The sequence below is a fragment of the Acanthopagrus latus genome, chromosome 23 (genome assembly GCF_904848185.1).
Source record: "Acanthopagrus latus isolate v.2019 chromosome 23, fAcaLat1.1, whole genome shotgun sequence".
Classification (NCBI taxonomy): Eukaryota; Metazoa; Chordata; class Actinopteri; order Spariformes; family Sparidae; genus Acanthopagrus; species Acanthopagrus latus.
The window spans coordinates 10531553-10552893 of record NC_051061.1 but is presented as its reverse complement, the minus strand read 5'-3'; the positions used below and the strand labels follow the sequence as shown (position 1 = coordinate 10552893).

Sequence of the window (21341 nt, the reverse complement as noted above, 5' to 3'; positions counted from 1 at the left end):
ACAAACACTGGGGAACCTCACAGTCTAGGGTGTTTATTTGCGACGCATTCAAATACACTCGAATATACCTATGTCATATGTTGTGCTCTATGTATATCTTGTCACCTTGGCGGTGATGGGAAATCACGAACTTCCCCTCTCTATTGAGTAACATTTTTTTCATCCTTGCAAGTGCCCTGTTTTCGACGGTACCTGAAGGCACCATCACAACAGCTGAGTTGTTGACCATATCACGTGATGACGTCACGTCATGCCGACAATGTGAGATTATTTGCACACTGTGTTGCACTTACAAAATTATAAAGTGTACTAATAACAAAAAAGCTGCTCAGTCTTACTTTAACCCTTTCATGAGAAAATAACACTATTCTAATAATTCAGGTGAAACAAAGTCAGCAAATGCAACTGAGATGCAAGTGAAGCCAGTGTACATAAGAAGCATAAAGTACAGTTATTAAAAAAAAGAAATAATACATGAAAAAAGAGATACAGACCTAAGTATATACATAATCAGACAAAGAGTGTGGGGTAAAATAATAATTATTATCGATTATACATAATTATCCAGGAGGAGAAACATTTCACTTTTATTGAAAGGCCCCTCTAGTTGCACTCTGCCATGCCCTCTGATGGACAGACGTTAAATTACTCCCACAAATGTATCAGCTGTTTATGCAGGCCGCTTCATGACTCAGTTTAGCTTTGAAACTGCTGTCAGAACAGCAGATGTTTAGCCAGAAGACAACAAATTGTGTGAATTCTAAGTAAGTAAAATAAACAATCTCAATATTCTGTCAGAACTGTTTTCATTTACAGTTACTCATGGCATATCATCAGCAATTAGTAGGTTGTTGAGATAGTCTTCTCCAAAGCTGATCATCTGTCTCAGTGCACACAGTATCAGTGCATCAATCCCTTCATTCGTGCTGATATCTGTTTCGTAGTTCTTCACAAGAAAGATGCAGTTCAAGGGAAGTCCCAGGATTTCGCTGTATTTGTCAACCTGAGTTTTTAACAAAACAGAATTTCAGATGAACGGTGAAGGAGATTCTCGTGATCGAATACTGAAAGTTTAACATAACTTGCATTTCAAGGTTACACATCTGAAAACCCTTTTAAAACATCACAACAGAAACCTACCTGTTCCTTCAGGTACTTGCTCTTATAGACATTGCTGATGTCTTTTGGCACCTGAGGACAGGCTTCATCGACTTTGGTGAGAATAGCCATCTGGGGAATCCCTGCAGATACAGAAACCTGATCAGTACCATTAGTCCTCAAAAACTAAAACAACTGTTGTGTCGGCTCTTACCCATTTCACTGGCTGCAAGTCTGACATCTCTCATCTTCTTGGCAACTTCCTGACTTAACAAAGATATTGAGGCAGCAGGAATGACAGAAACCAGGACGTGAACTCTGTCATTCAGAGTGGGAGATGGGTTGTAAAATTGATCACCCTTCTGCATTCTGACTTTAGGATTGAACTGTAGAAAGCAATAAAATACAGTTGTTGTTTTTTTTCATGAACAATGGGTTTCAAGTGAAAATATGTTAAATGCAAAATAGTACAATTAATAGATGAATCAAACAGATTACTTAAAGGTACCCTGTGGATTTTTTTGTAGTGCTATGGAGAAGTCTTGTTTGTCTTGTGCACACATTGATGGATGACAGAGGAGGGAAGAAGGCTGCTTGCTGCAGGACTTAACATGGATGTTAACAATGCCAAATTCACCTTTTATGAAAAATCAAGTTTTGTGTTCTTTGTCATTTGTTAAACATCAAGAATGCACACAAAGTATTAAGTGAGTGCAGCTAAATGGGAAACTCCACAGGGCCCCTTCAAAGTTTCATTTTACTAATAATTCATAGTTCAGAGGACTGTACCTGGTAACCTTCTCTCACATGTCCGCTCAGGGCCAGTTTGAGGTCTTCCATATGAACTCCAGTGTTAGCTCGTTCCTCCAACCCCATGAGGTCATTCAATACGAAGGAGTACATGCCCCCATTGTCTTGGCGGATTTTGTACGTTTTGTACTGTAGAGCAGAGGGTGAGGTATCTTACACAGTTGTGTAAAATCCCAGGTAAATGTGCAGTTCATACAACAACACAAACTAATACATTAACTATACTACAATTTATATATATATGTATATATGTGTATATATATATATATATATATATATATATATATATATATATATATATATATATATATATATATATATATATACACATACACTGCTAACGTGAATTGTCCAAAAACCTTCTTTTTAGTAAACTCTGTGTACACAAACAATGTTCTCAATACTTGTGTTCATGTGTAGAGACCCTGGTGATACTACGAGCAAAGTTTCATGTCGTGTCGAGCCATCTCTTAGTGTTTTAAAAATAGCGATTTTGATGCAAGCGTAAAACTGCCTAACGCACCCCACTGAAAATTAGCTTGCCCATAAACAAAACTACGTTAAATCTTAAAAGTGCCTCTTTCGTCGTAATTACACATTTACACCAATGTATGACTCATATTTTGTTATATGTTGCTTTTTGGTGAAATTTTCACTTTAAATTACAGAAAATATACTTGTGTTGGGAAATCATTAGTTCATATGTTAGAATGGTTTGTGCATGTATAGTACTGTCTGTGGGGGGAAGCTTATCTCTTATATTTATTAATTATTATAACAGTTATAACTAATGTCAGTTGTTTCCACTGTGCAAGACTGAGAGGTCTGAAGATTAACTGACATAATACATCATACGTACATAATGTTACAGCTAGAAACTTGATTAACAACTACAATATTATTGGATATCATCAGAAATGCAATAACATGGTCAGTAATCCAAGAAGCTATTTTACCCATCGACACTGTGGTTACAATAGGTTTAAAACTGCATTTAAATGTGAAAGCAGTTTTAAACCAGCTGTAACCACAATAAACATCTTACCCGCATTGTGAAGCTGCCCCCAGATGTTGCATCTGTCGGAGCTTGACTGGTAATTCTGCCTTTTAAAACACTGTCAACAGAGTTGATGAAGCTGGACTTGCCGGCACCAACGGGTCCATGAAGCAGAATCCTGAGGTGGGTGGCTTCATAGTTATGAGGTTTGTAATTTCCCATAAAATCAAGGTTTTCCTGATTTGTACTGTTTATTGAAGAAAAGAGCTTCAGATTAAAATACTGTTATTTTGATTATTAAAAGCACAACAGGCACATTGGCACCACACTGACTTTATTTTTACTCACTTTGGCACAGTCCTCCATGGCTGACTGAAAAACGCTGAAGGGCAAGTTACATACAGTAAGACAAAGGTGGATTTCAATCAACATCATGCATTAGTTTCTGTACAGGAACTGAAATCATCTTAAAATATCTGGAACATCTTGAAAGTGAAAGTGTGACAGGTCAGGACTTACCTCCCCCCATAGCTGTAAAATGAGATAATAACATGTAAATGTGCATGAAGGAAGAAAAAAGTATTCCAATAAAAGGATAAATGCTATCATCTCAGATTGAACTACAACACAAAGTTATAAAATATGTCAAGTTTATATCAGGGAATACTGCTTTTCAATAAAAGTCCAGCCAGCGAGGCCTCAGCTCTTATGTACATCATAAAGCAAACAGAAGAGGACAGATTTAAAATCTAAATACATAAAATATATTGAACAAAATAAACAAATTACATTTTGTCTTCACCCTCACAATAGCTCAGTTTTCTTCTTCTGCTTCTTTCTTTTCGCTTTAAATGATATAATTACATAATCGCCATCAGTAAACAGGATGCTGTCTGACTGTCACTGGCGGGGAGGGAGGCTGTTTTTCTGGGGGAAAGTTCACTGAAGTCCGGTCTGGAGGGCGGACCATCGCGTTGAATTTTCTCAACACAAACAGTCGGTGAGCTAAACTTTTTTTGCCGGTGACAGACGCTGTTTCTCGGGCAGAAATGTGACGAGGAGTCGGCAGGACAGACAGGAGGACTTTCTGTGTGACTGACCCTTTGGTGACCCTCACGTCGGGTGGGTCCAGTTTGCAGATTACTGCGCACTAACCTATGAGTGGAGATTTGAGCTTATGCACCTGTATCTTGCCACTATATCTGAGAGACACAACAACAGAAAGTGCTTACCTTTTGTCCAGATACCTTTGTGTGGCTCTGGTCAGTGTGATACTGCGTTGGGACTGTGCCGACACTTTTATTTTTTTATAGACTTTGGTTTCACTTTCAAATGATTGCAGACCAACTCAAGTGCTGCAAACTTAACGACTTTGTCGCTATATTTTTGCAAGTTTTAAGACCCCTTTAGATAATCCTTTAAAAAAAAAAGCGACTAGTGACAAATCTAGCGACTTTTTCTGGTTTTACTTCAGACTTTTGGAGACTCTGCCGTGAAAGCACGTACTGTTCTTACACTTACACAGCCCTTCACGTCCATGCTGCGTATGGCGCATGCGCAATGTCGCCGCTGGCTATTTTATATGTAAAATTTGCTTTGTCTAAAATAAATCACTGCTCTAAAATATGAGTTCATTTGTAGTTCTTAATATATTTATGGTGTTTTGTTACTCACTTTGTGTCCCCCCCACAACCTAATTCATCTCTCCCACAGCGCCCATCACAACTAAATGCACATGGCCAGTTATGCAAATTGGGCGATGACGTCATTTAGCGACCTTTAGCGACTTTTAGGACAGCCAATAGCGACTTTGGCAACAGTGCACGTTACTGAGAAGTTGAAGAACCAGAATTCCATGGCAACTGTACCTGTGGTCATTTTGACAGCTACATTTTTAAACTCCATAACCTCTTCTGATAAATCCATCTCAGATGAAATTGCTTGTTTTCTAATGATGGGCAATGATTGCTGATTTCCCCTTTACACATGTCTTCTGTCTGTTTTGAACTCTGGACAGGCTTCCATCCAGTCCAGGTCTGAGTCCTTTGACCCAGGTGCTTTACACGTGAAATCTTCCCCGAGATCTAGCTGAGGCCTGAATGCAGATGGAAGAATGCAGAGATTGCTGAGTTTCTGGTTCATCTCTGACTTCCTCGTTCACTTCAGGTGTGTCAAGATAGTTTAAGCCATTATCAAAAAAGTCCAAATGCAGAACTTCATATTATAACTTAATACAATTTTAAAAGATTTTTTTTTTTCCAACATTCTTATTAGACCACTAGAATTAATCAGGTCAGAGGTGTGCTTAAAACCAAACACTGAATTGAAAAAGCCTATTTGCAATTTAAAATAATAATCTGAAAATATGTGCTAAGGCAAGAATGTCATGCAAAAGCTGAAGTGCACATCCTCAAACCAAAGTAATTTGTATTGGTGCAGTTGTAAATTGCAATGGAAATAAGACAAGGAAAATCGTGAAATATGAAACTCAAAAAGTGGAATAAATGATTTTAAAATAAACCAAATTAAGAGAAAACAATCAGTAGACCTCAGCAAAACATATTTTCTAGGCTACAGCTGTCATGATAATGAGTAAAATCCTTTAAAAAGTAGTCTATGATTTATGTACATTTGCAAGTGAAGCAAATGTACTTAAGGTGCATAAAGTTGTTAAAAAAAGAAATAATACATGAGTTCAGGAGTTGTAGTTGTTTTGAAGCTTGATACAGCTCATATATATATAAACATTTCACTTTTATTGAAAGGCCACTCTAGTTGCACTTCACGCCTCAGTTTAGCTTTGTTCTTTTATTGAAAGGCGTTACTGCATTTTCACTTAATCACATATTATCTGGGAAAACAAAAGGATAGTTTGAAAATACAGAAAAGTGCAGGAGAAGGCCTACTGTGGGTTGTGATAATGTAGTTAACATTGTGGACTATAAATAATTGAATACTGGAAACTTAATGACAAATGTCATGATCTTTTTATCGATGCAACCTAAACAGCGGTACTGTAGCACAACGAAGCGATGAAAGAGCATAACACTGAAACTGCTGTCAGAACAGCAGATGTGGTATGTTTAGCCAGAAGTGTGTGTAAATGTGTGTGTAGAAACTTTCAACTTCCTCACACTAAGAACATGTGTTCTGTGTAACTTTCTACTTCCTAATTTTGTAATGGCTATAATGGTGATCAGAAAATTAACAAGAGGTGGATTTGGGAAAACAGTAACTGGGAAATAACAACATTGTACCTTAAATACAACATGTCATTGTAAATACAGTGAAATAACAGTGAAAATTACTGAGGCGATTTGGACCAGTGTGAAAAAATAATCTCAATATTGTGTCAGATCCTTTTAAAAAAAAGTCAAAGCTCAGTTTTTTTTTCAATTCTTTCACAGTTACTCATGGCATATCATCAGCAATTAGTAGGTTGTTGAGATAGTCTTCTCCAAAGCTGATCATCTGTCTCAGTGCACACAGTATCAGTGCATTAATGCCTTCATTCGTGCTGATATCTGTTTCGTAGTTCTTCACAAGAAAGATGCAGTTCAGTGGAAGTCCCAGGATTTCGCTGTATTTGTCAACCTGAGTTTTTAACAAAACAGAATTTCAGTTGAACAGTAATTCCAAAGTGGCGACCGAAGGAGATCCCCATGATCGAATACTAAAACTTTAACTTAAATTGCGTTTCAAGGTTACACATCTGAAAACCCTTTTAAAACATCACAACAGAAACCTACCTGTTCCTTCAGGTACTTGCTCTTATAGACATTGCTGATGTCTTTTGGCACCTGAGGACAGGCTTCATCGACTTTGGTGAGAATAGCCATCTGGGGAATCCCTGCAGATACAGAAACCTGATCAGTACCATTAGTCCTCAAAAACTAAAACAACTGTTGTGTCGGCTCTTACCCATTTCACTGGCTGCAAGTCTGACATCTCTCATCTTCTTGGCAACTTCCTGACTTAACAAAGATATTGAGGCAGCAGGAATGACAGAAACCAGGACGTGAACTCTGTCATTCAGAGTGGGAGATGGGTTGTAAAATTGATCGCCGTTCTGCATTCTGACTTTAGGATTGAACTGTAGAAAGCAATAAAATACAGTTGTTTTTAAATTATTTTCATGAACAATGGGTTTTAAGTGAAAATGTGTTAAATCCTAAAAATGTTAAAAGTTTTGTTTGTCTCGTGCACACGGTACACATTCCTGTAAGTGGTTATGCAGCAGAAACAGAGGAGGGAAGAAGGCTGCTTGCTGCAGGACTTAACATGGATGTTAACAATGCCAAATTCACATTTCATGAAAAATCAAGTTTTATCTTCTTTGACATTTATTAAACATCAAGAACACACATAAAGCATTTGGTGAATACGGCTAAATGGGAAACTCCACAGGGCCCTTTTACTAATAATGTCAGAGTTCAGAGGACTGTACCTGGTAACCTTCTCTCACATGTCCGCTCAGGGCCAGTTTGAGGTCTTCCATATGAACTCCAGCGTTAGCTCGTTCCTCCAACCCCATGAGGTCATTGAAGACAAAAGAGTACACGGCGCCGCTGTCTTGGCGTATTTTGTACGTTTTGTACTGTAGAGCAGAGGGTGAACACACACTTTTACATTAACTATACTGCAATTTATACAGCAAGGAAACACGTCTCGAGAAAATGTTTATCCTCACATGTTATCTTCTTACTAAAAACATGCATAATTGATTAAAGGAACAGTTAAATGAACTTATTTGCGAGAATGAAATAAGTGGAGTGAATTAGACCTGCTTTGTCTTGCTGGTTAAGCATCTCTCTCTTCATGCTTAGAGGGTATTTCACAAGATGTACATGTCACACGTCAGAGATAAGACACACAGGACCGTATGTGAAAGATCCCTCCTCCATCAGAGAGTGTTATCAAGCATTTCTATGGGCCTCTGTCTTATAACCAACAGACAGAAACTCCGAGACTGTTTCCTTCCCAAATCAGCCTTAAATTACAGAAAATATACTTTTGTTGGGAAATCATTAGTTCATATGTTGGAATGGTTTGTGCATGTATAGTACTACGGTTCTGTAGGAGGAAGCATATCTCTCATATTTATTATAACAGTTATAACTACTGCCAGTTGTTTCCACTGTGCAAGACTGAGAGGTCTGAAGATTAACTGACATAATACATCATACGGACATAATGTTACAGCTAGAAACTTAATTAACAACTACAATATTATTGGATATCATCAGAAATGCAATAACATGGTCAGTATTCCAAGAAGCTATTTTACCCATCGACATTGTGGTTACAATAGGTTTAAAACTGCATTTAAATGTGAAAGCAGTTTTAAACCAGCTGTAACCACAATAAACATCTTACCCGCATTGTGAAGCTGCCCCCAGATGTTGCATCTGTCGGAGCTTGACTGGTAATTCTGCCTTTTAAAACACTGTCAACAGAGTTGATGAAGCTGGACTTGCCGGCACCAACGGGTCCATGAAGCAGAATCCTGAGGTGGGTGGCTTCATAGTTATGAGGTTTGTAAGTTTCCATAAAATCAAGATTGTCCTGATTTTTACTGTTTATTAAAGAAAAGAGCTTCAGATTAAAATACTGTTATTTTGATTATTAAAAGCACAACAGTCACATTTGCACCACACTGACTTTATTTTTACTCACTTTGGCACAGTCCTCCATGGCTGACTGAAAAACGCTGAAGGGCAAGTTACATACAGTAAGACAAAGGTGGATTTCAATCAACATCATGCATTAGTTTCTGTAAAGGAACTGGAATAATCTTAAAATATCTGGAACATCTTGAAAGTGAAAGTGTGACAGGTCAGGACTTACCTCCCCCCATAGCTGTAAAGTGAGATAACAACATATAAATATGCATGAAAAAAGTTTTCCAATAAAAGGATAAATGCTATCATCTCAGACTGAACTACAACACAAAGTTATACAATATGTCAAGTTGCATTTCAGTAAAAGTCCAGTCACCATTCGCTTTCAATTTCAATAAGTCATCAAAAGAATAAAAAAGGCTTCAGCTCTTCAGTACATCATGAAGTTAACAGAAGAGGACAGATATCAAATATAACCAAATACATAAAATGTATTAAACAAAATAAAGAAATTCCATGTTGTCTTCACCCTCACAGTAGCTCAGTAGCAGTTTTTATTTTCTTCTTCTTTCTTTCTTTTTTTTTTTTTTTTTTGCATTCCAGACTTGTGGAATATATTCTGATATGAAGCATTTCACATTAAATCCACACCCAGCACATTTCACAAACCCTCAGAATGTGTCCTAATCAAAGCAAAAGACAACATGCAGATTGGATAGAAATGTTTTACCCTGAAAATTAAGTTTTCCTAAACTCTATATCACTGACCCTTTGGTGACCCTCACGTCAGGTGGGGCCAGTTTGAAGATTTCATCTATGAGTGGACATTTGAGCTTATACACCTTGTATCTTGCCACTATATCTAAGACACAATAGAAAGTGCTTACCTTTACGTGTGCGGCTCTGGTCAGTGTGATACTGCTGTGTCGGGATGGTGCTGAGACTTTTTTATTGACTCGCTTCCTGCCTTTGTTTCACTTTCAAAGTATCGAAGGCCACGTGACTGAAAAGTTGAGGAGCCAGAATTCCATGGCTACTATAACTGTGGTCATTTTGACAGCTACATTTCAAACTCCATAACCTCTTATGATACATCCATCTCAGATGAAATTGCTTGTTTTCTAATGATGGACAAAGACTGCTGATTTCCTCTGAACTCTGGACAGGCTTCCATCCAGTCCAAGTCTGAGTCCTTTGACCCAGGTGCTTTACACAGTGCAGGGCCCCAACTGTAGAGAGTTCACTCTCAGATACAAAGTACAGTGGGATGGTCCTCGGAGTGAGCATCTTGCATATTAGCTCCTCCTTTCTTATCACTAACGTGAATGGCCAATAGAGATTGTAGTCGTCATCTGAGGCCTGCAGGTGTATAGCCATCTATTTCCATCAGCATGTCTCCCACTTCAGGCATGTTGTGGTGGCCCGTCTGGATAGCCTGTCCATCTGCATCAATGTCTGGAATATAAAGCTTAACTGGTTTAACCCAATCCTTACACACACACACACCACCAGGGGATGCTGTTACCTGGTTTAAACCATCCTGTTCTGTAATCACCGCTGTCAATCCCTGTCTAACAGAATCAGATGGTACAGGCCCTGCCATCAAATGTTGCTCCAGTGTTTCCATTTGCAGTCATCTACCATGATCTTAGCTTCATATCATGTAGTTGTGAGGTGATAGGGATCAGTAAAGCTGCCTTCACTTGTCTGTGGCAAGAAAGTTTGAGACTCACACAACAGTTAGCGTGTCATCATTCAAGGTGTAAGGTACAAGGTAGTTTATAAATCATTGTACAAAACTGGGTTTCAAAACGGAAGGAGAAGCTCATAAACTTCTTCATGCTACGCAGATTACGGGTCATATATTATGCTGACTGATTCAGTTTCACATCTGCAGCTGTAGCTCAGGACCGCTCCTGCAAGAGGATAAGGATAATAAAATGTGAGGAAGTTAGTGCAGTCAGAGGGTTAAAGTTAGTGTGCACGGTGCATTTCCAAACAGCCACCTCTCTGGGAAAAAAAACGTACTGAGTTGAGATGTATATGTACAAGTTCTGTGTGTGGGATGTTTTCTTTTTGTAAAGAGACCTGCTCCACTGACAGTTTGCTCAAAAGTCTGGTAAATTTAATCAAAGCAGATGCTGATGATGCTCTTTGTCACACGTGCTACAAGTCTTTTTTGTGAAAAAAGTGAAATCTTCCCCGAGATCTAGCTGAGGCCTAAATGCAGATGGAGGAATGCAGAGATTGCTGAGTTTCTGGTTCATCTCTGACTTCCTCGTTCACTTCAGGTGTGTCATGTCAATAAGTGTACAAACTCGGGTTGATGATTAAGAGTTCTGAGCTTTAAAATATGGGTGTGTTCATACATTCAGTCAGAAACTGTTGAAATTGACAGTTTGATTTGAAAAACCACATAAAAAAGTGCAGGAGAAGGCCCGCCGGAATCATTTTAAAGGGAATGTACTGCAGGCTATAGCAGCATAGTTTAATGATATAGAAACTATCAAATAAAGGGAAACTAATGACACATTTCTTGGTTTTAACCAAACAGCGTTACTGTAGCACAACTAAGTGATTGAAAAGCACGACACTGAAACTTCTGTTGGAACAACAGGTGCAGTATGTGTAACCGGAAGTCTGAAGAAAAAAAAAAAGAAGAAAAACAACAACTATGTGGACTGTGTATCTGTATATAAAGTTTCAACTTCCTCACATCTGTCCTGTATATCTCTCCACTTCTCAGTGGCTATAATGGCATTCAGGTAATTAGCGATGAGAGGTGGACTTAGGAAATACAAATTAGGAATAACATTGTGAAATGAGGTTTTATTTTGAAAAAAAAAAAAAAAAGTGGATTTGAAACTCCTACACCTTAAATAAAGTATGTAATTGTTCAAAAAGTGTGATGACATTTTTCATATCTACATATGATATATGTACATAAAGTCAGCCCAACAAAACGTTAGCGACTCCAGGGACAGCAAACTCCACCCAGCCTCTCAGTGCACCTCTGCAAGCAAAACAGAAAACAGAACCAGGCGCCAAAACACAAATAATACCCCTCAAAATGAGACTGTGACGAAGAATCACATTATATAGTGAATATGAATTACACAAGGATAGAAATCAACATAAATTACAATTCACATTCTCTTTTTTCATGTCATGATCATGGAAGAAATTCCTGAGTAGTTAGTAGGTTGTTGAGATAGTCTTCCCCAAAGCTGATCATCTGTCTCATGCACACAGTTTGAGTGCATTCATGACTTCATTCATGCTGCTGTCTGTTTCGTAGTCCTTCACAAGAAAGATGCAGTTCAGTGGAAGTCCCAGGATTTCGCTGAATTTGTCAGCCTGGGTTTTAAAGAAACAGAATTTCAGTTGAACAGTAATTGCAAAGTGGCGACCAAAGGAGATGTTAGTGATCGAATATTGAAAATGTATTTGTACATACAAAAAAGATTTGTATTCAAGGATTATGAATTTAAAAGCACCTTTAAAATATCACCAATAGAAACATACAAGCTTCTTCAAGTACCGACTCTTATAGACATTGTCGAGGTCTTTGGAAGAGGCTTCATTAACTTTGGTTAGAATAGCTCTCTGCCAATTCAGAAACCCAATCAGTGTTTTAAACATTTGTTTTACAGGTATTGTGTTTATAAAACCAAATATGGCACCGTTAACCCACACAGAGGATATAACCACTGTGATGTCTGCTCTTACTCATATGCTGCTAGTCTGACTTTTCTCATCTCTTTCACAAATTCCCTTCTTAACAAATATACCGAGTCAGCAGGAATGACAGAAACCAGGAGGTGAACTGTGTCATCTGGAGTGTGGGGGGGGGGGGGGTTGGAAGATGGATCACCCGTCTCAATTTGGCGTTTAGGAGCATGAGCACAACTATGCAAACTTTTTTTTTTTTTTTTTTTCGCTCTGTTTCACTGATCTACAGGTGGCGGTCATGCACCAGAAATGCAGGAAAGAGGAAGACTGCTTTCTGCAGGACTGGATCCGGATATTATTAACAATCTTTTATTGAGTGTTTTCTGAGGAAGGGAATGAATTTATCTTATTGATCAAACCTCAAGAATTCACACAAAGCATTTGGTGGGTAAGGTGGAATGTTCATACAACTTTTGTCTGTTAAGAAGAAAACACCACAGCGCTACTTCCAACAATGTCGGAGTTCAGAGGATCATACCTGGTAACCTTCTCTCACATTTAAAACATGTAGTTGTGAGGTCATAGGGATCAGTTAAGCTGCCTTCACTTGTCTGTGGCGAGAGACTTTGAGACTCACACAACAGTTGGCATGTCATCATTCAAGGTACAAGGTAGAAGGTAATTTATTAGTCATTATACAACACGGGGTTACATAATGAAAGAGAAATTCATACACTCATTCATGCTGCACATATTGTAGAACATATACAGTATATGCATACTTTTGCTGTTGTAGTATGCAGAGGATGAAACCAGAGGTGTACAATGATTGCAATAATGATGAGTTAATGATTATTTCTATTCTTTTGAATTTGTCTTCAAGTAAACACCATCCATACCAGAAAATGAAAGAATGAATAACAGCACAGCTGAAGTAGAGACACACACGTACATTTGATGGCCTGTCAGCCACAGCAACGAGTCATACAGAAAGTGCAGGGGGGGATTTCTCCTCACCATAAATTCAGCAGGGCTTCTTGTACCACCTATAACATGCCCAACAACATTGTGTCAAAGGTTTGTCTTAAAGATCACCTTGGCTTGTTTTGAGTGAGGTTAACATAGTTTGGACAAGATATAATCGAGAGCCCGTCTCTGGGTCTGAGAACTGAAGCCAACACCAAAGTACCAACAGCTGCAGTTCCTAGAATGGCCCCAAAAGTGAGTCAGTCCCCCATAGGAGTCCATTAGAATGCCCAACTTCAAAACAGTCATTATTACGTGGGCTTTGACTTTCTCACTCATTATGTTTTTTACCTCAGTCCAACAAAAGCCTCGCCAAGCACATCTGGTTGTTGGTATTTGTTACGTATATATTCAGTCTTACACACTTTTTCCATGTTTTCCGAATCCTTTTGGCTCATGCTGGTCATCAAAGTCAAATAACAAGTAATAAGTATTGTTAAATATTGTTATTGTGAATTCTTTTGGCCATGATAATTGTGCAGTGGAAGTGGGATATCGTGACAACTGATGATTTACATCTGATATGAATTACACAATAACAGAAATCACTATGAAGAAGAATTCAGATATTTTTGAGATAAATGTTTTTCTCGCCTTAATCGCGCAGGTTTTGCCTCAGCAGCGTGCAGGTCTACAGGTCCCTGAGGTAGTCTTCTCCATAGTCGATCATATGTCTCAGTGCACACAATATCAGCGCACTAATGCCGTCATTCATGCTGTTTTTTGTTTCGTAGTTCCTCACAAGGAAGATGCAGTTCAGTGGAAGTCCGAGCATCTCGCTGAACATGTCAACCTGATTTTTTTTGACAAAACAGAATTTCAGTTGAGTGGTAAGTGCTGACCGAAGGAGATTTTTGGGATCAAACGCAGAAGATTTTACCTGAATTGCATTTCAAGATATCACCAACAGGAACCTACCTGTTCCTTCAGGTACTTGCTCTTATACACATTTTTGATGTCTTCGTTCGCCTCAGCACAGGCTTTTTCAACTTTGGTGAGAATAGCCACTTGGGGAATCCCTGTCGAGACAGAAACCTGATCGGTATTTTAAACGTTTATTTTGCTGGTATTTCGATTCATAAAGCCCAAGATGTCATCATTACTCCACACAGAGTAAAACAATTGTGATGTCTAGTCTTACCCATGTCCCTGGCTGCTAGTCTGACTTCTCTCATCTTCTTCCAAACTTCCTCACTTAGCAAAGTTACTGAGCCAGCAGGAATGACAGAAACCAGGACATGAACCTTGTCATCCAGAGTGGGAGATGGGTTGTAAGATGGATCACCCGTCTGCATTTTGCGTTTAGGATTGATCTGTAGAAAACAATGAAAAACAGTCAAATGAACAATGGGTTTAGAAGTGTAAATGTGTTTAAAGTTCCTAAGTGTTAAGCAAAAATAATTCTGGAGTGTCACTCTCAGCTCCTGGATGGCGGCCGACCCTTCCTGCAAACCTGCAGTGTCAGTGTATTTGATGAGGCAGGAATGAGACTTAAAATCAACTTTTCTTGCAAATAGGACCTTAAATGCCAAACAACAATCATTTAATAAAAGGAATAGATTACTTAAAGGTACCCTGTGGAGACTTTTAGGCACTACAGCAAAGTTTTTCCATAATGGGACCTCATTTTGTTTTTTTCATGCACAAATTGAGGCAGCCTGACCACGGGTGACACAGTACACAATTCTGTCGATGTTTTGTGAGACACTGAATGGAAATATGAGTTTGTCTGTTAGCAAGAAAACTCCACAGGGCCGCTTTGAACAACGTCAGAGTTCAGAGGATTGTACCTGGTAACCGTCTCTCACATGTCCCCTCAGAGCCAGTTTGAGGTCTTCCACATGAACTCCATCGTCAGGCGATTTCTCCAAGCCCATGGTGTCATTAAAAATTACAGAGTAAAAGTTCTCTTGATCCTTGTGGATTTTGTAAGTTTTGTACTGTAAAACAGAATGTGCAATTATTTGCGTCGTTTATCAAATCCCAGCTAAATATTCAGATCTTAAAGCAACAAAATAAAAATAAATGTGCTTTAATACAATTTATTCAGCAAGTTAGAAAATGATTTTCACATGTTACGCTTTTACTAAAAACTTCATGACCTTATGACTGTTTCCTTCCAAAATCAGCCTTAAATTACAGAAATTGTACTTGTGCTGTGAATTTCATGATTCCATGTGTTGGAATGGTTTGTGCAAGTCAGTTTTACTATAATTTTGCGGGTGAGGCATTTCTCCAATATTTATAACAGCTGTAACTGATGTCAGTTTAACCTTTCTTTCCACTGTGCCAGAACGAGAGGTCTGCAGATGAACCGAAATAATACATACGTACATAAGAAACTGCATGAAAGTCCTAATGAATAGCTCAGAGTAATCACAATCAGCTGTTATTCTTACTTGTTCGGTGAAGGTTTTCTCAGATGTTGCATCTGTTGGAACCCGACCGGTAACTCTGCCTTGTAAAACACTGTCAACAGAGTTGATGAAGCTGGACTTGCCGGCACCAGCGGGTCCATGAAGCAGAATCCTGAGATGTATGACTTTATTGTTTCGAGGTTTATAAGATTTTACAAAATCGAGATTGTCTTTGTTGCTCCTGTGTGTTGAAGATACATTTTCAGAATAAAATCCTGTATTCACTTGATTATTAAATGCACAATATGCACATGGACTTTGTGTTTACTCACTTTGGCACAGTCCTCCATGGCTGACTCAAAAGTGCTGAAGACCAAATTAGAGATGTTAACATACAGTAAGACAAAGATGTATTTCAATCAACACTATGCATTAGTTTCTGTGAAGAAACTGGATTCATTTTACAATATTTACTAATATTTTGAAAGTGAAAGTGTGACAGATCAGGACTTACCTCCCCCCATAGCTGTAAAGTGAGATAATAACCTGTAAATGTGCATGAATTTACCCCAGTGCTGACAGAAATGTTCAGATCCTTTAAAAGCATCAATAAAGAGACGTAAACCTATTCAATTAAAAGTATAAGGTCTGCTATCAAAACCCCACTCATTTTATCAGCAAAATGTCAAAAACAAAAGCAAAACATTTTTAATTTAATGTCCGAGTGTGTCTGAGTATATCATCCCAGAATGAACATAAATATATGAAGTGTGTCAAGTTTATATCAGGGAATACTGCAGCTCAATCCATCACAGTAGCTAATGTGGGACTCTTTTTTTTTTTTTTTTTTTTTTGTTCGCAACATGAAGTCAGTACAATAAATTACACTCATCAAACCAACTGTAGGCATATAAGATCTCTTAGTGGCAAGCTGTCTCAGACAATCTACATTTCCTAATGCAGGACACTGAAAGGTCTGCAGGTTAAAAGAGCTCAATCACCTTAATTCATGCAATCAAAACTTCTCTTGTTCAGTAAATTTACAACTTATGTTACTGCTGTTACACAACTTCTATGTTGATACATGGAGAATCGAATGATATCAAACAAACAATAGACTCGTACAAAGGCTTTCTATCAAATAGTTTAATATCATGGACATTTCAATATATGTGTGTTTAAAATAAGGGCACACCCAATTGCTGAATACAATTTGCACTTCACCTAGCATATCTACGGTAATGCATTAGCGGGTTAAGAACTTGTAAATAATAGTTCCCACACTACGCGGATCATACTGTCCCTCTTCCCTGAAGTGGGACGAAAGAAAATGTGATCAACCATAAAGAGTAAATAATAATATACCATAAACATATCCTGATGAAAACTCTCAGGATATAAATATATACCCTTAAGATGAACCTTACTGGCCTTTTGGTGGGCCTCATGTCGGGCCCATCCAGTTTGAAGATTGCTGCACACTAATCTGTGAGCGGACATTTGAGATATCATGTGATCAAAATCACATATCCCGTGTCCCTCGTATCTTGCCACTATATCTGAGAAACACAATAGAAAGTGTTTACCTTTTCGTATGTGGCTCTCGTCAGTGTGATACTGCTGTGCTGGGATGACAAGGCTTTTTAATAGACTCGCCTCCTCCCTTTATTTTCTTCTTTCACTTTCAAGTTGCGGATCACATGACCCAACACTAGAAGTTAATTACTATCAGATTATTTTCACCTATTGCGCAATGTATGTCTAAAAAAACCTTTTGAATATAAATATGTCGGGTAGCAGCAGCATTTTAATGTTTGATTGAACTAAGCACATGTACTGTGTATTTGACAAAGTCAAAATGACCGTCATGGCCCCTCTAGTGTTCTTACAAACTCATAATATCTCAGACAGATGTCACAGATATACATGTTATATCTGTTTTGACCTCTGGGCAGGTTTCATGAGTACTGGAGGCAAATGCCAGTTACGGTTTCCTTTGTCGATACAGAGCAGAATCCAAGTCTGAGTCCTTTGACCCAGATGCTTTACACAGTGCAGGGCCCCCACTGTAGAGACGTCACTCCCAGGTACAAAGTACAGTGGGATGGTCTTCGTAGTCAGCGTCTTGCATTTTAGCTCCTCCTTTGTTTTTACTAATGTAAATGGCAAGTAGGGAAGTGTAGTCCTCTTCTGAGGCCTGCAGGTGTATAGCCATGTATTTCCACCAGTATGTCATGCACCTCTGTCATGATGTGCTGGCCCATCTGGACAGCCTGTCCATCTGCATCGTTGTCTGGAATATAAATGTGTTCACCCAACTCTTGTGTCACCAGGGGATGCTGTTACCTGGTTTAAACTATCCTGTTCTGTAATGTAATGTAACAGGCCCTGCCATCAAATGTTGCTCCAGTGTTTCCGTTTGCAGTCATCTACCATGAAAACATGATCAACATAACAATAAAGAGTAAATAATTAAATACCACAAACATATCCTGATAGTTTCTATCAGAATATGTTTCATTAATGATGCCGCACTCCAATTACAGAACATACACAGTATAAGCGTACTTCTGCGGTTGAAATTTGTAAAAGACGAAACAACAATGCAGACAGTGGTTGTGGTAATGATGACTTAATGTTTCTTTCTTTTTTTGTGTGTCTCCAAGTAAAGGCAGGAACACACTGGCCCAGCTGTTGGATGTCTGAAGCATTTGGGGAGACTCGGATGAGATTGGGATCAAATCTGTTTGGTGTGTTCAGCTGCATAGGAAGCTTTCGAAGCCGCACGGACTATGTTGGCTCCGATTCAGCATACGAGGTCTGAGGAGGAGATCTGAGCCATGGGATTCTCTGATTGCCACCCGCTTATTGCATCTTGTGCAAACGCAGAACGTACACGCTACTGTGGAGTAGGCAGCACGTCGAAGCGGTGTGTTTCAGTGCAACTTTTCTGCCAAATGGGTCAGACAAGAGGCAACAGAGTGGTTAAAATATCATCCATACCAGAAAATGAAACAATGAATAACGTGTTAAAATGCAAACTTCAAAGCAGTCATCAATATGTGGTATTTTGTCCATTAAAATAAATGTAAAGAATGTTAAAATCAGATCTTAAAGAGTATCTCAACTGTTGACATCTCAGCCCAACAGGGGGCACACTTGTTGTGTATCACTGGCACTGACCTGTTGTCTGTCACTGCAAACAAGAAATTTGCGATGGAAAGTCGATTAAGGAAGTAAACTTAACTTTATTTTTTATTTTTAAAAAAAAAGAAATAAAATACTAGACACCTTCAATAAAGTATTTAATTGCGAGTATAATGAAATAGCTTGACAATAATAAACTTAATAGGCTGCGGTATAAGCGTCTCTTGGAATAATTCACAGATTGGTGGCTAGATAACTATACCGATTGTGTATCATCATCATAGAAATCACTTTAGATAAGAATTCAGATAACTTTTCAAAAACATAATCTTTTCCTCGTCTTAATCACGCAAGTTCTGCCTCAGCAGTTTGTGGGTCTACAAGGTTGATGAGGAAGTCTTCTCCATACTGGATCATATGTTTCAGTGCACACAAGATCTGATCAGATTCAGCCGCCTGCCTTTTTAAAAAGGGGCAGAATGTGGTGGGATTTATGGACTGTTACTTGTGTCCAGTTTGATTTATGGACTTTTACAAGTTCACAATGGATAATGTTATGGACAGTTCTAATTAATGTATTTTTCCACGTGAAGCTCTTTATAGGCAGCACAAGATTGGAAATTTACCCAAGTACAAATGTGTCACTGTTGGTGACGTGTAAGTGTTTCGCTGAAAAGTACTGTTTTCATATTTGAGGGAATACCAGGATATTCAGTTCAACTAATTTCAGTTTTTTTTTTTTTAAATTTCATAATTACTTACTATGCAAGGTTGGTTACTACTGAAGTGTTGATGCAGCTAAACATTCACTATCTGTTCGTATTTTCATGAGAGGAATTATTCTTAAAAAAGAGATATATGTGGTATGCACGTGTGTGCCTGCATAAAGAATCAAAGTTTACTCAAGGTGACATCTGTAACCGGTTCTGTACCAGACCCAGATCCGGCTCCTGATACAGACTCTTTCATCCGACTCCACGCAACACTACATAGTTTTGTTTTGATAGTGGGCGGCATCAGGGTTGGCTGATGTCTGCAGTGAAACATGGTGATGGGCGATGACTTTGTTGTTTGCAGATTTAAGGCAGCGTATCCCCTCAGTGTTGTCGTTGGGCAGAAGTTGCATATTAGCTCACTGCTGTAACCGCCACTGTTTCCCACCTTTGCTCTGACATGTCTCATCCTGCAGTAAAAGTACTGTATGTAGGAGGGATGTGAGGTTGAGGTGAATGGTTCCATCTGACTTGCTGGTCTGAGGGTTGATATGAAAACAATCGTGCTTTTCATGCGGCTGTTCCAACAGTTCCTGTTTGAACAGACATTTGAATAAACAGTACAGTTCTCCCACTAAGTAAATGCCAAGTCATGCCATCCACAGGCTACTTAAAACAGACAGTAGTTGCAGGCCAGCATAGTTGTCTTTCTCACCAGCCTCGACTTCTGTTGTCTTCACCTTTTGGGAGTCTGTGCGTCATCATGGAAAGCTTCTATCCTGTACAGATCTGTTGTCAAAGGATTAAGTGTTGAAGTCCTGGTCTGTGGACAGACATTTTTTCATTACAATAGCGTCCCAACAGTTCAGGATGCAGTTACAAAACTTTACAGGTTTGTAGTTGAGATGAAAATGAAGTTCCAAGATCGGTGTAATTCAAAATAATGTAGTAAAAAAAAAAAACCTAATGGGAGATGAGGGACAAAGAATAAAGGTTTACACAGTAGCAGGTTTAACATTTTATTATTAATGTTTCGATCAAAGAAAAACAAAGTTTAGCAAAGTTTACCTAGCATAGTGTCATTTGAGAACACATATTTTGGCGTTTGCAATGCATAATAAACCCACCATCTTTAGGATTGTCATTCGGTAGAATTCAGCTGAACGTAGGCTATAATCTCTTGACACAAATTAGTTGAGGTGTCGGATGTGCAGTAGGACAGAAAATGGCTCTTGATAATGTGAAGTCTGAAGAACTCAGACTTTTAGTGTTACTGCTACAACTAGCTTAGCTACAGCTGAATGTGACAGAAGCTACGTGACAAAAAGAACTGGCGTTTTGATTGTATTTATGTCAGGATGCAAAGACATGGACGTTTTGTAGCAGACAAAATGCTCTCGTAACCATTTTTATGTTTTAATTATTCAATTCAATTCAATAAATAAGTATTCAATTAAATGGTAAAAAAAACATTTAAGATTCATAAATGTAGTGTTGTGTAAGGTGTATCATTTTGCTCTTATTCCTCTAGGTAAGATATAAATGTAAAATGTCATTATGAATGAGAAAAGAAAACGAAGGTGAATTTTATTTAATCAATCATCAAACAAAATAAAGAAACTAAAATAAACAAAAGAGGAGCAAACTCCCAGACCAACCCACCAGGGCTGTCGGAACTACCCTAAACCAACAAAGCAACTAAACATAATTTAAATCAAGCCACAAAAACTAAACTACCGCGCCTATCAGATTAACATAAATCAAAGGCATAATACCTCTGACACTGCTGACAGCAAGGTGAGAGAGAGGGACCAGACCCGAGTGCCTACCCCCTCTTATTATTGGATCATCCCAATCAGCCAGACTGCGATCACCTGCTATCACTTTTCTTCTACCTTTT

At 38.5% G+C, this 21341-nt stretch overlaps 2 protein-coding genes and 2 long non-coding RNA genes across 10 annotated transcripts; 1 reads left to right on the top strand and 3 right to left on the bottom strand.

Annotated features, from left to right (window-relative positions):
- Positions 1-17: 17 nt before the first annotated feature.
- On the bottom strand, positions 18-9809 carry LOC119013714 (interferon-induced protein 44-like). 3 transcript variants are annotated; one of them, XM_037088517.1, is made up of 9 exons: positions 9414-9809; positions 8753-8764; positions 8582-8615; positions 8282-8480; positions 7353-7502; positions 6827-6998; positions 6655-6755; positions 6353-6499; positions 18-856 (listed from the first exon to the last, which is right to left on the bottom strand). In XM_037088517.1, the coding sequence occupies exons 2-9, from the start codon at positions 8760-8762 to the stop codon at positions 821-823; spliced, it is 849 nt and encodes a 282-aa protein (XP_036944412.1). In that variant the 5' UTR covers positions 8763-8764; positions 9414-9809; the 3' UTR covers positions 18-820. The 3 variants fall into 3 exon arrangements, with proteins under 3 accessions (XP_036944412.1, XP_036944410.1, XP_036944411.1); XM_037088515.1 differs by lacking the exons at positions 6353-6499; positions 6655-6755; positions 6827-6998; ... (3 more) ...; positions 8753-8764; positions 9414-9809 and adding exons at positions 1141-1241; positions 1313-1484; positions 1888-2037; ... (2 more) ...; positions 3425-3436; positions 4138-4553 and having other exon boundaries at positions 18-1003; XM_037088516.1 differs by lacking the exons at positions 6353-6499; positions 6655-6755; positions 6827-6998; ... (3 more) ...; positions 8753-8764; positions 9414-9809 and adding exons at positions 1141-1241; positions 1313-1484; positions 1888-2037; ... (2 more) ...; positions 3425-3436; positions 3695-3716 and having other exon boundaries at positions 18-1003.
- LOC119013715 lies at positions 3729-8441 on the top strand. Its single transcript, XR_005072808.1, has 3 exons — positions 3729-4027; positions 4923-5071; positions 8362-8441. It is a non-coding gene; the product is annotated as an uncharacterized LOC119013715 (long non-coding RNA).
- Positions 9810-10874: 1065 nt separating the features above from the next.
- Positions 10875-17270, bottom strand: LOC119014842 (interferon-induced protein 44-like). Of its 4 annotated transcripts, XM_037090350.1 has the most exons (9): positions 17168-17270; positions 16096-16107; positions 15914-15947; positions 15624-15822; positions 15015-15164; positions 14366-14537; positions 14143-14243; positions 13819-14017; positions 10875-11883 (listed from the first exon to the last, which is right to left on the bottom strand). In XM_037090350.1, exons 2-8 carry the CDS (start codon positions 16103-16105, stop codon positions 13856-13858), a joined length of 828 nt encoding a protein of 275 aa, XP_036946245.1. In that variant the 5' UTR covers positions 16106-16107; positions 17168-17270; the 3' UTR covers positions 10875-11883; positions 13819-13855. The 4 variants fall into 4 exon arrangements, with proteins under 4 accessions (XP_036946245.1, XP_036946244.1, XP_036946248.1 ...); XM_037090349.1 differs by lacking the exon at positions 10875-11883 and having other exon boundaries at positions 12733-14017; XM_037090353.1 differs by lacking the exons at positions 10875-11883; positions 15015-15164 and having other exon boundaries at positions 12733-14017.
- A 918-nt stretch (positions 17271-18188) lies between these two features.
- Positions 18189-21332, bottom strand: LOC119014797. Of its 2 annotated transcripts, XR_005073071.1 has the most exons (4): positions 21217-21332; positions 20157-20264; positions 19890-20034; positions 18189-18531 (listed from the first exon to the last, which is right to left on the bottom strand). It is a non-coding gene; the product is annotated as an uncharacterized LOC119014797 (long non-coding RNA). The 2 variants fall into 2 exon arrangements; XR_005073070.1 differs by lacking the exon at positions 18189-18531 and having other exon boundaries at positions 18824-20034.
- Between the last annotated feature and the right edge of the window lie 9 nt (positions 21333-21341).